The following is a 15,313-nucleotide window of genomic DNA, read 5'->3' as shown; positions in this document are numbered from 1 at the left end:
GTGTGTGCATCTTGATGCATCGCAAAGGCTGTGATGCATCTCATCTGTGCTGGAATCGGCCAGGGGTAGGGAACATAAGAATGTTACCTGCAGAGTGGGGAAAGATTAGGAACAAGATACGGCTAGCTTCTAATATTTGCCCCTTTATTATGTTAGATAAATAAGATTCAATTCTGTACAGAACTAGATAAATTTTGTGGTTTCTTTCTGAAAAGTACGATGTTTTGTTTCTGTGTAAGTGCTCTTTTTGGAAGATCTTGTCATGGAGGTACAATATAATGTAACCAAAATTGTGAACTATCATACAGTAGCTTTCATGTTCTGTATTTATTAGGAATACTTATTCTCATTTCTGTCAACTTTTCTTAGTTTATTTTTGAGCATTTGCAGTATTTAATGCTCTTTGGTTAAAGACATGACTTAAGCGTTTCAAAATGAGCAGTCATTATGTGTAAGATCTTTTTTCTTAATATTTATTGTAGAGGTTCCAGAAACTTCAGCAGTTGTAGTGCAGAGGATTTTGAGAAGTTAACTTTAAATAAAGGAGGAAACTGCCTCCTTAACATCCCGAAGCCGGATGAAGCTTACAGTGCGCCCTCCTGTGGTAATAAATTGGTGGATCCTGGAGAAGAATGTGACTGTGGTACTTCAAAGGTCAGTTTAATTTTGATTTTTGTGTTGTAAAATTACTGTGAGATTTAGGAAAAGAAAACGACTAGTTTTGTGCAACTGTGGCATAGGAGCTAAAATAATCTGTAGTGGCAGAATGAGGATTATTTTATCTGTGTGACCGTGTTTCTGGAATTTGTCATTTCCTTCTACCCGGAATGTGACTCTGAAGTCAAGGAAAGTACCGTGAACACTCTCTGTTCTGTGTTCTTTTCTCTACCATTTTTGTTATTATTAGCTTATCTATTTACTTTAAAAAGCAAATCAGTTTTTCACCTGGCTCTTTATTTGTAAGCGTTAACTATTCTGGCAAATGCCACCACGGAAGTGTTTATTCAGTTGTACTCATTTGAAAAATAAATCAAGGCTGCCTCATCCTCTGGGCTGCTTCAGTATAAAAGTACTTACTACTCAAGGTGCTGTTCTCCGTTGATCTCTAGTTTACCTGTTCGCCGCTGACTTCATGAGACCTCTCGCCGACATTGCCCAAACCCATGCACATCTCTCTTGTCCTCCCAGAATGGCCTGCTGAAGTCCTCCCTCCTCGGCCTGGCGTTGTGTTTGGAAACATGTTTAACCGTGTGTAAATCCGCCTGCATTCTCAGTCCTCTCCAGCAGGGCATCCTCTTCCTTACCTGAGCGCGGTTGGCCTTCACTTTGCCTGTGCTTTCCAGAAGGGCAGTAGTGTTGTGTCTTGCTGAAGCGGTGTTGGCCTGTTACTGCACAGTTGATGTGTGTCGGGGTTCTGCTTAATATTTTAGAGTATAACTCGTACGATAACCCAAGAGATTGGTGTTTTTAATATTTTCATTTTCAAATGACAGTATCCCGTAGTGGTGTATTACTCACCTCTTCTTGTTCCCCCATTTTCCTTAGGCAAGCATCGATTGTCTTTGTGGACATAGGTTTTCATGTCTCTTCGGTAAATAACTAGTGCAGTGATTTGGTCATATAGTTGTATGAGAAACTTTCAAAGTACAGTGATTCCTCAGTTGTCGAACTCAGTTTGTTCTAAGTTTGTGTTTGAACCCTGAAAAGTTCAAGAACTGAACATATTTTTCTCCTAAGAAGTAACGGAAAACCAAAGAATGGGTTCTGAGGCCTAGAAATTACACTTATAAGTTCATTTTTTCCAGGACTTTAACAGATTTTACAGTGATTTCTTTGACTCTGTTGTGGTTCTCAGTTTTCCTCTTAGCTTTACTGCTGTTATCACGGACTTCCTTTGAAGCCACGATTACGATATTTTATGCAAATAAAGTGCAAACACCAAGTGCAATGAGGAATGTTTTACGAACTTAACACAGGCACCGTGAGTTGCCTGGGCGAGAGAGGCGCTTAGACTGAGGTGTCACCGCTTGGTGTCAGCAGTGAGCTGTGATGCGGGACTCATTCGTCACCCCTGCAGGTTTTTTTCAAGTCAGATATTCGATTCGATTAGAGCAAAGTTATGAAGACCAAGCAGGTATTTCTGTATTTTTCAAACTTTGCTCACAAGTAGTGGAAAGCTCGAGCTTGGAGCCATTTGACAACCGAGGTATCACTGTCCTTTCCAAAGCGCTTGTGCCAATTTCGTTCCTCCTGTCCACGTGTGAGAGGCGCATTTGTTTCGTACCCTCTCTGGTGCTTCACACAGACAGTCTTTCATTGTAACCCTTCTGCTAGGTGGGAGGAATGCCTCAGGGAGGTGTTGGTCTGTGTGCTGAGCGGGTCTCCATGTGTCCATCTGCTGTCTGTACTGTGGTGATGTGTCTGTTCAGCTCCTCTTTCTCTGTTCTTCAGATTGGGCTGTAAATGACGTCCACGATTTCTTTGTGTAATCCAGGAATAAGCTCTTTGTTAAATATTTTGTTTTGTAAATGTTTCTCCACATGGTAGCTTGCCTTTAACTTGAGTGTCTTCTAGGCAGTTAGAGTTTTTGCTTTTTGATGAAATCCATTTTATTGTGCTTTTTATGGATTGTGCTTTTGGTGTGATATCTAAAAACTCTTTGCCGTCTCTAAAATTACAAAGTTTTCCTTTAGCGGTTTCATAGTTTAGCTTTTACATTTAGGTCCATTGATCCATTCCCTGCCCCCCATTGATCCATTTTTGACTTTCTGTTTTTGGTAGGGTGCAAGGTTGTATAGATTATAAGTAATTTATTTTAAAATTTTTATTGTGAGAATGGAAATGTTTATGACCCTTGATTAGTACACATTGAATTTGTGTTGAAATATCACACTGTATCCAGTAAATGTGTATAATTATTGTTAATAAGAACACATAAAATTAAAAACACTTTAAAAATGAAATAATTATAAGCTGACAAAAACTTGAACAGTACAGTCCCATGTACTCTTGTTCCAGTTTTTTCCCAGTTGCAACAAGGTACAGCACATTATAAAAACCAGACTATTAATATTGCTGTATTAACCTGGGAGAGATGATATTTGTGCAGGTGGGAGGTTGGAGACAGCCTGAAGTGTGGTAAACGAAGCCTCTTGGAGCTATCTGTAGTGATAGAGTTGTATGCTTTAGCATATGCAGGGCTGGGTTGGGTCCCCAGCACCACCTCCCTGGGTAGACGTGAAAACCAACAAAAAAGCTAGGTCCTGAAAATGAAGAGAAATGCTTTCATGAGTGCTTAATTCTTTGTGATCATTAAATATACTGCTATGGACTGAATATTGTGGATCCCCAAAATTTGTGTATTGAACCCCTAACAACCAGTGTGGCTGATGAGATAACTAAGGTAAATAAGAACAGAATGTGGGACTGTGAGCCAACAGGATGCCTGTCTTTGGTAGGAGGGACACTAGATACCTTACACACTGAGGAGGTAGCCTTCTACAGGCCAGGAAGAGAGGTCTTACCAGAATCCGGATTTGGGAGAAACTTGATCTTGGACTTCAGCCTCCACACTGTGAGAAGATAAATTTTTGTCATGTAGGTGATCCGGTCTGTGGTATTTTATTATGGTGGACTGAGGCACGTACTCTGATTCCAGTCTCTTGAAATATGTTGAGACCTAAATACTTCTAGCTAGTAAGTCCATAAATACAGTTAGTGATGGTGGAAAGTAACTGATATCCAAGTTAGAATAAAGTGAATGTTTATAAGAAAAGAATTTGACTAATGAATATTCAGGTCACGTTCACAATCACTTTCTATTTGCAGGAATGTGAATTGGACCCGTGTTGTGAAGGAAGTACTTGTAAGCTTAAATCATTTGCTGAGTGTGCATATGGCGACTGTTGCAAAGACTGCCGAGTAAGAATTCGTCCTTATTTGGAACAACAAAGTAGAAAAAGAAAAATCTGTGTATCAAAATTTGTTTTCTGAGTGTGCTAAGAAAGATCTTTTCATTGTATGATTATAGGAACAAATTTTAAGCCACTGATTTGCAATTTTAAAGCTTATTCTTTTATGATAAATGGTCTAGTCACTTTTCCCCAAGTTGAAACAATTTTTTAAAAATTTAAAGTAATGTATGGTTGTTAAAGATAATTCAGCAATTCCAAAGTATAGAAAATGAAAGGCTATCCTTTTATACTCATCAAGTAGCCAGTGTTGATAATTTGTTAGTGACTTGTTTCCATAGAAATGTAAGGGTACAGTGTATGATTCTTTGTAAATGGATAAACACAGATACAGGACACATATTTCATTACCTGTTCTCTTCCATAAGATTCAGACTTTCTCCAGTCTTGTAGTTCTACATGCTTATAGTTACTGTTCCTTTGGGTGGCTGTACCATAATAATATATCTAGCCAACTGCTAGTGGACATTTAGTTTGCGTATAAGAGAAATCATTGAATAAGAATATGCACATTCATATTATATTGTTACACATTTTCTAAATCTTCTGCAAACACATCAGCCTATACTTCTGCCAAATATTTTTCTTTATGCTATAATGTTGGTTAGTAGCAGGCACTGTAATTCTAATTAGTGCAATAGGGTAAAACGTTCTTGCATTTTTATTCAGTTTCTATTTCTTTTGGTTACCGGTGAAGTTAGTTTTTCATTTTCTGTGTTTATGAATTGCTTATTATTGACCTTTGTTCATTTTTATACGGCTTATTTAATCTTTTGTTGTTGGTAAAGCCCTTTATTGTTGTAAAGATACTATAATCTCCAGTTTGTGAAATTTGTGGAAATTGTCCTGATATTCCTGTTTAATTTTAATTTCATTGCCCTAGTTCCTTCCAGGAGGTTCTTTATGCCGAGGAAAAACTAATGAATGTGATGTTCCAGAGTACTGCAATGGTTCTTCTCAGTTCTGCCAGCCAGATGTTTTTATTCAGAACGGCTACCCTTGCCAGAATAACAAGGCGTACTGCTACAACGGCATGTGTCAGTACTACGATGCTCAGTGCCAAGTCATCTTTGGTTCAAGTAAGATATCTCTAACAGATTGCTATAATTTTATTACCCCTAGACTTTTAAAGAAGGAATATACAACATTCCTGATAACGAGTTCTTATTTCTATTCTTTTATCTTATCTTCCTTCTTTTTCTAGTGGCAGTCGTGGTCCTGAATTTTAGTAACACCCAAATTTAACTGTTTTTGCTTTTGCTTTCTATAGCTATGTCTGTCTTAATACTTCGTGTATAAAATACACAGAGCATTACTTGCTAGGGTTTCTCTTTGTTTTTGTTTTGTTTTCTGTGGTGCTGGGGCTCAGGTCCAGGACTTTGTACGTGCTAGGCTAGTGTTGTACCACTGAGCTACACCCCAGCCCTCATTTTCTACTTTTAATAATGTGAAGTTGTATGCTTGGGTTTGCTGTTGGCATCATCCCTTCAGAATGTTCTTGAGGTCCATGTGTTTTAATCAAATATCAGAGTATTTAGGGGATTCCATTAGCTAAATGGAATAAATAAATAAAAGCATAGTTATCCGTTTTCCTACTGACGGATAGTTAGAATCTGTTTTTGTTTTTTTCATGTTTTTTTCTTTAAAGTGTTTTTTTATCAGAGGTACACCAGAAATTAATAAATGAAATTATTCTGTAAGGTTTATTATGAAAATTAAAGCCTATTTCTACCCATCATCTTCATCTTTGAGGTAAAAACATACCTTTTGTAGCTTAGTTTCTGTGACTTTCTCCAGGTCCTTAGATAATCTCTTGGTAATGCTGCTTTTTTATCTTTATGAAAGAGGAGATTTAATTTTTGGTCTTCCTTCACCCTTGACAGTTTCCATTTCCCACTCTCCACCCTTCTAATATGGATTAATTTTAGTTTTAGTTAAGCAGTGTTGTCTGTTTATTGTATAGTAGCCATACACTGTGCACTGTAACGCTGTTCACAGTGGAAGTGTACGGTAAGTTACAGTTGCTTTTCTGCCTTTTGCTTTTTCTAGAATAATTTTGTGCAGCCTCTCTCTCTCCCTCCCCCACCCCCATTTGGCTGGTTTTCTGTATACGTAAGTGATGGTTTAGTTTGAATCTGAATCTAAACACCTTAGGACCACTAGGGCTGTTGGTGTAGTTCCGCTGGAAAGGCTGGCAGGCTCATGTCTCAGGAGGAGCTGGTGTTTTAGTTTAATTTCAGTGGCAGGAAAAACGCTGATGTCTTTGTCTGTGGAAGAATTTCTTCCTATTGGAAGGAGGTTGCCTTTTTTCTTCTTCAGGCTTAAAACTGATTGAGGCCTGTATATAAGGGCATTCTGCTTTACTTATTTTTCTGAATTTAATCCAAAATTGCCCTGACGAGATATGCAATCAGTACATCTTATACTACACGATAAAGGAATGAGAGAGGAGAAAGATGCATTTTGTCATGATTATATTCTTAACAAAATAAAGGAGAAATACTAATACAGTCAGTCCCCATTTCTGTAATGACTTACATGGTCATACCTGGCATCTATGTTGGCCCTTTCTCTGTATTGTTTTATCTTCACTAAGTACCTCAGGTGGTCATGATTCTTGACCTACAAGGGTGACTAGACCTTTGTTTCTAAAGGATCTGGGCCATTAGTAACTTGCATTTGGTTGTTGAAGTCTTCATTGACCTTTAATAGCAGGTTGTGGTAATTATAAGAATTGCCATAAGGGATGTCTTAGTCATTCCTGGGACTTAATACCTGACGGAACAAGTTAAAGGAAGAGAGGTTTATTTTGGCTTATATTTCAGTTCAGGGTCAGTGGTTCCAAAGAAGACACAGAGGGACTGTGGTGGATGAAAAGCTGCTCACCTCAGGGCAGCCAGAAGCTGAGAGGGAGAAGGGTGGATCAGAGGAGGAAAATTTACCCTTCCAGGTCCCACGCCCAGTGACCTGCCTCTTCTATGCAGGCCCCAGCTCCTAACAGTACATTGAACTGCTGACCCATTAATGGGCCAACCCAATGAGGACAGTGCCCACATGATCTAATCGCTTCCCCGAAGCCCCAGCTGTTGTTGGATGAGGCTTCAGAGAGACATCTAGATATAAACCATAACTGCAGTCCTGAAGTGCTGTTCTTTATCTCCACTGTTGAGCAGCGTCCCGTTTTGCTTTGGTAGTCAGATTAGCGTCCCAGCCAGCATAGTAGTTGCCTTCTTTGCCTGTTGATTCAGAAGCATGAGTCCAGTGTGGCTGTGTGAGTGGCTTAACTTCAGTTCGGTGCAATCATTGTGGCTTGTGGTGGTGAATTCCTCTCTTTCAGACTAAAACCTCTAAGCTAGCACAGCACAGATCATGGGAACAGGAAACAGTTTCGCTGGTAGGTCACTAGGAGTAACAATGAGATGCTGCTCGCACTTCCACCCTTTGCTGACTTTCCCTCCAATCCTCATTATGTGAAAATCAGCATGATTTGTTGGAAGTCTTCGGAGAATGCATAGCCTTCTGGAGAACCTGGTCCCAGCCCTTCAGGGTGTAACCATCTAGCTGGTGCTGTAACAGTCTGCCAAAGGCATTTCCAGCGGTCCATGAAGACAGCTGCTTCAGGATAGTGAGGGGCATGGTGAGAACCGTGGGTCCATGGCTGCTCTTCAGTTGCTGTGGAGTGAGTTCTTTGATCAGAAGCAAGGGTGTGTGGAAGAGCATGTGGTGAGTCAGGAACTGTAAAGGACCACGGATAGTTTTGGCAGAAGCATTGCATGTAGGGACAGCAAATCCATTTCCAGAGCAATGCAACAATCTCACTTGCTGATTCCCTTTCCCCCTTCTGCTTAACTGCTTGCCCTGCATGGTGTGTTCATCCATTAAACATTTTAGCGTTGTTAGCTTCATCGTCTCTTTCTGGGATAGCCTTGAGAATTTTTTGGAGTGTTGGTTTAATGGTCCTGAATCTCCTAAGATCCTCTTTGACCTGGAAATGCCTTATTTCTCTGTCACTGCTGAAAGATACTTTGGTAGCATATACCAGTCTGGGTAGGAAGGTATTTTCTTTCAGGTTTAAAACACTTTACTTCAAGCTCTCCTGGACTTTTGAGATTTGTATTGAGAAATCTACTGTAATTCCAATGGGTTACCCTTATAAGTAAGTGGTTTATTGCTTTTCTCTAACAGTTTTTAACCTGTTCATGCCAAAGATTGATTTTTTTGTATTTTAAATAAAATTCATATATGTTACCAAAAAAACTGAAGGAATAATAATTTGAAGAGAACGTGTTTCATTATGTTCCATTGTTATGGACATTAAAAAAATGGATCACTAGGCATTAAAAGATTAAGATTTTCTTCTTTTGGACTTCTGGGATTTTCACTATAATGTTTCCTGGAGGAGTTCCTTTTTGATCATGGTTATTTGAGATTCTGTATGCCTTACTTATTCTATAAGTTAAATTCTTTCCCTATATTTGGAAAGTTTCTGCTATTATTTCTATAAACAGGTTTAATTCCTTCTGTATAGTCTTCTAATTTTGCACTGATTCTAGTCTTAGACTAATCTTCTTTGCATCATCTAGCAGCTGTTGGATCCATTTTTCATGTTCTTGTTTTTAAGGCATCTCTAAGTATATGGTCAACGGCATCAGCCCTGTTTTCTAATTCTGACACTCTTTATATTGGCCACTTATGCTGTCCATGCTTTCAATAGAATTTTTAATAACTTCAGTTTTTCTCATGTATTCTAATTCTTTACCAGACTGATCATTCATGTTTTATTTTTTTAAAGCTCAGATAGCTTTTTATTAGTGTCTTTGTAAACTCACCAATTATTTTCTTTATTAAATCTGTTATATGTTTAGTTGTAGCTTCTTTGAGCTCACTGAGCACCTCATTGATCTTTTTAAATCTCCTTTCATCATTCTGAATAGTTCAGCTTTGTGGCTTTGGATTTCCTCCCTGAGTGCTCCAAGGGTCAGCTTTGCAGGGTTTGGAAGTTTTTGGAGGCATTTTGTTGCCTTGTCTTCTCATGTTTCTATTGTTGTTGGTTTGTTTTGTGTATGTGTGTGCACTGAGGTTTGAAGGTTGATTGTAGTAGAAAAATTTTTGTTGCTAGCCAGGCAGGGTGGCACATGCCTGTAATCCCAGCACTTGGGAGGCTGGGGCAGGAGGATCGCTGTGAGTTTGAGACCAGCCTGGGCTATGTAGTGAGTTCCAGGTCAGTCTCACTACATAAGTGAGACCCAGTCTCGAAAAACCAAAAAAAAAAGATTTTTCTTGCTAGTGCGGAGATGATCTCTTTAGTTACTGCTTTTCAAGGCCTGGCTAACAATAGGCTTTTCTCTGTTTCAAGATCCACCCACCTCTGTTGAATTGGGAGCAGAAGATGCAGTGTGATCACCACAACACCCAGTGCTTTGGGAATAGCCAGAAGTATTGTCCCATTTATTTATTTATTTAATTAATTAATTTATTTATTTATTTATATTTAATTAATTAATTTATTTATTTATTTATCAATTTTGTGCTGTCAGGGATAGAGCTCTGACCTGTGCTTGTGAGGAAGGCATGGCACCACTGAGCTCAGTCCCTGGCCAGGCCAGAAGTATTTATTGTTAATGACACAGAGGCAGTTCAGATATCAGCATGCAGAGCAAAGCAGTTCACAGCAACAACTGTGCCACCTTGGCAATAGTAACAAAATCAGCAGCATTAATAGGGCCCACAACAAATTGGGTTGTTGACATACCATAAGAACCAATAATGTGCCCCTCTTAACTATAGAGAAGAGACCGCTTATAGCATAGACACTAAGACCAAATACTGACATATAGTAAGTAAATATCTACTAAATGCTGCAACTATACCCCCACTGACAATAGAAAAGCACTCAACGGTCATACCCTAGAGTTAACTGTCGAAAGATGAATAAAGCTTAGTGTTTATACTAGTAAAGATGGAGGGGTGGGAAACGGAAGAATGGAAGTAAAATTTGAGGAATTAAGCAATGGAAGATGAACAGGAGGAGAGAAAAGTGAGATAAGTCATCCTATTAAGCAATAAAAGGAAATTAGTAGAAAAGTGACAGAAAAGTACAAATGAGAAAAAAGAAAAAAACCCAGCAAAATAAAGAAATGAGAAAAAATTATAAAGGAAAGAAGAGAAAAATATGAAATGAAGTGGAGGGGAACCAAGCCCCCCAAAACCAACGAAGAAAAAGACCTGAATCCAAAGACAGTTCCTCTCTGTTTTTGAATTAGTGTCTCTCCCAGGGTCTACAGTCTTGGAATCCAGTGAATCTGGGGGAAGGTTAGTGAGGCACTGAGATGAGCTGTTTTGTTTTCACACTCATGTTTTCGTGTGTAAATGCTGATTCCTGCCCAGCTGGGAGGTGACGTAGTTTCACAGTATTTCTGTGGCCCAGTCTTAAGTAATTATCCCCATCTCCAAACACCTCCTGATTAAGCTCTCAAATCGGGCAGGCGCTGCTCTGGATTTCTTTTCCAACTCTACCCTGCTATGCAGGAGTCACTTTCAGAGTAAAACACCTCCCTGCTTTTACAGTTTACAATAAGCATCGCTTTTCTTGGTTCTCGTGCTTCTGGCCCAGTTTGTTTCTCCCTGGAACTGTTGAAATCTCCTTGCTTACCTTGTGTCTGTGAAAACAGGTCCCTTCCTTAGGAGCCAGGGTGCACTTTACATATTGCTTTGATCTTTTTTTTTTTTTTTGATTGTTCTGTTTTTCTCCAGTTTTCTGTTGTTTCTAGTTTCCCATCAGCTCCTTGATTCCTGGAGATCTTTTTTTCTCTTTGCCAAGTTGTTTTCTAGGTACATTGTCTCAATTCCAGATACTGGAGTAGCTATATTTTGCTGTTTGATCGCTATTCTGCTGTTCTGTTGTAGTCTGTTTTGTGTTGTTATCAGAATATACCACAGTCTGGGTAAATTATAGAGAACAGAACTTATTGGCTTACAGTTCTGCAGGCTGGCAAGTCCTAGACTGAGGTGCTAGCATTTGGTGAGAGCTTTCGTTCTGTCGTCACATGGTGACAGGAGGAGGGACAAGAGGCTAACTGCCAAGCTCACCCTTTTACACTGGCATTAACCCCCTCAGGAGGGCTGTCCCGGTCAGCTCACTAGAGAAACATTTAATACAAGATGTATGTTATATATGGATTTACAAGGTGAGCCTACCGTGGCCGCCTGCAGTGTTAGAGGTGGACACGTGCCGAAGAGCTGCACTGGAGGTCTGAAGTACAGGGTCAGAAGGTGAAGGCCTGGAGCTCACTGTAGAGTTCCGTGCCAGTCCCTGTCAGGAAGCTGAAGGTCTGTGCTGGAAGCCAGGAGCTGTGCACCAGGACAAAGGCAAAGATTGGAGCTCCTCCAAAGAAACAGAAGCAAGACTTCTTCCTCCTTTGTCTTTTTATTCCATTCAGGCTGCCTACTGAGTGGTGCCACTCACTCAGGGTGGGGCTTCTGTCTTCAGTAAATCCGTTCAGCCACACCTAGAACTGTGCTAAGCCAATCAGTTGGGCATTTCTCATTCAAGACACAACAGAAACTATCTCATGGCTTTATCAGCTCTTAGTGTTTCCATGACAATTAAATTTCAACATGAGTTGGAGAGGGGACAAATATTGAGATCATATCAGGTTGCTATAACGAGATGCCAGAGTCAGTGCGGCTTAAGCTCACTCACTTCTCACAGTTCTGGAGGGTGACAGCCAAGATCGTGGTACCAGCTCACCTGGTTCCTGGGGAGGGCTCTCTTCCTTACTTGCAGAAGGCTGTGTCTTACCTGTGTCCTCATATGTGGTGGAAAAAAGAGATTTCTCTCCCTTTCTTCTCCTCCCTTGACCTCGTCTAACTCTCCTAAAAGGCTTATCTCCAAATCCCATCACGGTGGAGCTTAGGGCTTCAGCCTAAGCATTGTAGACTGCACACATTTAGCACAATTTCCAGGCCTCGATCCCTTGGGAATGGCTGAGGTAATGATTAATAGCATAAAATTTGGTCGTACACTGGGGTTTTTCCTAAAAGCTTGTCTTTCCCTTTACTGAAGCATTTTTTTTTTTTCTATAAACTGCCTCAAGTCAGGCCATGATCCTCTGCCTCTTTTTCTCTTTTGTTCTGTTTTGGCCAACCAACCTGATAAACTTGTTAGAGGCCTTTCTAATTTTCTGAGTGGCAGTTTTAAAATGTAGAATCTCTGCTTCATTAGCCTGTTAGTAAATTCAGCCTAATTCTAATTCTCTTTATCCTGTGCCCTTAATATCCATCCCAGGCATGTTCCTTGCGTTTTTGTCTGTATGAATTAGGAAATGCATGAGGTCCTTTTGGAGTGATTTCTGTGAAGATGAAGTTGGTGTTCAGACCATATTTTTACTGTCTCTAGTTTCTGTTGTAAGAAAGGCCAACTAAGAAATAAATGAAACTTATGTAAGTCACGTCGTGAGATAGAGTGGGGAGGTCTGTCAGCTTCTGAAGGGTTGTGGAGGAATAGGCAAGTTATTCTAGAATAAAAGAGTAACTGCAGGTAGGCTTTTAAACAAGGCAGGTACTATTATTTGACAAAGATATTATCTTCATAAATGTTTGCAGAAAAGCCCAGGACTGAGTTAACTATAGGTGCTTTGTTCTTTGTGTATTATTCTGATACTATAAGGGTTTGGCTGAGGATAGTGTCATGTGGCATTTATCCTGTGCAGGTGTTCTGTATTCATTTTTGTCTTCTTTAATCTTCTGCTTTTTTAATTTCTTTGATGTATCTCTGCCCCACATTCATTTTCCTTAAAACTATGCAGCATAGTGTTGGATGTGTAAGATAGGCAAGCAAACTTCCTTTATTAAAGAGGAACTGTTGGCATTTTGGCTTGCAAATGCTTTCAATAAAATATTTTAGGCATTGACACTTAGGTAAAAAAATTAAGCTATACATAATTTGATTTTTGAGGTACTGGGGATTGAACCAAGGGCATTCACATGGAGATACATCTGCAGCCCACTTTTTTACGTATTAGTTTGAGATAGGGTCTCGCTACATTGCCCAACCTGGGCTCCAAACTTAGCCTCCCGGAGTGCTGGGATTACAGGTGTGCACCAACACACCTGGTTCATGTTTACATTTTACGTTTCATATGGAATGTGGAACAAAAATGTTTTATGTTTAAGACCTGAAACCTTTTTACAGTTGTGGAGGCAGGGTTTAGGAACTATGGTCGGTGTACTTTTGTTTCTCAGTTAAATTGCCATAACTTTTTTCTCTTCTAAATGTTTAATGTTACAGAAGCCAAGGCTGCCCCAAGAGATTGTTTCATTGAAGTGAATTCTAAAGGTGACAGATTTGGCAATTGTGGTTTCTCTGGCAATGAATACAAGAAGTGTGCCACTGGGTAAGTGGACGTGAGGTCACAGAGGATTGTGAAAGATTTAAGACCATCATCTCTAAGGTCTTTTGTGACTGCCACCTTTTTATTCCTTTAATTACTTTTCAAACTTAGATTTTACAACAAAAATTTAGGAACAAAACCAGCAAAATATTTTAGCTCTCTAGTCATCAACTTTCTCAAATTTAGTGAGTTTTAGAATCTTACTTTGTTTCTTCTTAATCTATAGTAAGAACCCCAACTAAATATTCTTTTCTTTTCAATAAAATATGTTACTAAGTTCCAATGTAAAGGTACTTGTAGAATTAATTCTGGACTTCATTGTTTTGTCTGATTCTATATAACTTAGAAATGATGAAGTAAAACAACTTTTATTTCTATAACTAACATTTCCTTGTTGTTAAAAACTATAATACTGAGAATTATAAATGAGAAAAAAGTCATCCATTATCTGAGTCCATATGTAATCAGTGATTTCAGTGTATTTGTTCTTTTTGTTTGTGTATTACACATACGCATGCTGACATTTTAAGTAATTGGAATTATTGTTTAGTGTTGTGTATTATTTCTCCTATCTCTGCCTCTTAAACTATCAGTTAGGCTAAGCAACTTGTAGTGAGACAGTGTTTGCTAAGAAATAACAACAGTGTCTTCCAGGTCCCAAATCCAGGCATTTTAAAATCTGTGAAACTTGACCTTTCACTGTCATTCAAAAGTGTCTACTGTGTTCCTTTTGAAGAAAGTACTTTCCTTGGCTTTGTGTAGAATGCCATTTACCACCCCTCTCCCCCACACCTCTGTGCAGTGTGTCATTCATTCTGGCCTACATGGATCTTTCTGCACTGCTGTTACTTCTTAACCTGTTCATTTTGTTCACCTTCCAGATTTCAGTTCATGTATGGCTTGTCTGAGGGTCAGAGATCCTTCTTTCGGTGGCAGAGCAGTCAGCTCAGTGCTGCAGCCAGCCAAGAGTTACAGCTCAGTATGACAGCTCTGGGTCACAGCTCTTAAAATTTGAAGACTAAAAAATCTGATGGTCAGTTAGTTGAAGAGGTGGAAGAAAAAAAACCTTTATTACACCAGCAAGCCCTGCCAGCCTCAGAGGAGTCTGAGTGCTCTGTCAGAAATGAGCATCTCCTTATATAGAGATCTGCGGGGTAGGCAAAAATGCTTATTGAAGCAAAGGGGCAGAGTTACAGAACATTTCTGAAACACACACCCTGTGAGCATGCTCAGTAAAGGGGGGTGGAGTTACAGAACATTCCTAAACACATGCCTTGTGAGCATGCTTACTGAAGCAGGGGGTGGAGTTATAGAACATTCCTGAGGCGGGGAGGAGCTTAACCTTCTTGTGAGGGGGCAGAGTTTAACAGAACACTCTGAAAAGGTCACACAGTTCAGTCACAAACCCATTTTGATACATTGGGCAGAAGCCCAGCAGCACAGACTTAAATTCCAAAAACAACATTCTGTGGAAAAAAATGGAGGCATGTCAAGGGCCTGTCTTATTGTATAGCACTTCTCTATCATTTCTCACAGGTGGTTTTTAAACTTTGTGCCTCTTTTTTCATAGAATTTGATAATTTGTATTTTCATTATTGTTCATTTCCTGATACAGTGTTTTCTAATTTACATTGTGATTTTTTTCCTTTGGATTATTGAAAATGTATTGCCTATTTTCCAAATAGTTGGGAATGTTCTCATTATATACTTGATAGTTTAATCCTGTTGAGAACATACTGTATGTACATGCTTTTACCTCTTTGGGATTTATTGAGATATGCATTGTTGCCCATCATATGTTTTATCTTGGTGAATGTTCCATATGCAGTTGAAATCAAAGTGCATCCTGCAGGGCAAGGGATTTAGCTCAGTGGTTCTGCTGCCGGCTTTGCAAGCGTAAGGTCCCAAGTTCGAGCTCCAGTACCAAAAAAAAAAAAAAAAAAAAAAAAA

At 39.3% G+C, this 15,313-nt stretch overlaps 1 protein-coding gene across 1 annotated transcript in view; it reads left to right on the top strand.

The window, feature by feature from the left end:
* The window catches only part of LOC104848972 (disintegrin and metalloproteinase domain-containing protein 9), an 85,494-nt gene that overhangs the window by 39,040 nt on the left and 31,141 nt on the right, over window positions 1-15,313 (top strand). Inside the window, exons 12-15 of the mRNA XM_010605230.2 lie at window positions 483-654; window positions 3,829-3,921; window positions 4,855-5,050; window positions 13,261-13,366. Coding sequence (XP_010603532.1) covers window positions 483-654; window positions 3,829-3,921; window positions 4,855-5,050; window positions 13,261-13,366 — 567 coding nt within the window. The remainder of the gene's footprint in view (window positions 1-482; window positions 655-3,828; window positions 3,922-4,854; window positions 5,051-13,260; window positions 13,367-15,313) is intronic.

This window comes from Fukomys damarensis, unplaced genomic scaffold (genome assembly GCF_012274545.1).
Source record: "Fukomys damarensis isolate Sample0158 unplaced genomic scaffold, DMR_v1.0_HiC HiC_scaffold_18, whole genome shotgun sequence".
NCBI classification, from domain to species: domain Eukaryota; kingdom Metazoa; phylum Chordata; class Mammalia; order Rodentia; family Bathyergidae; genus Fukomys; species Fukomys damarensis.
This window is presented reverse-complemented; position numbering and strand designations above follow the sequence as displayed.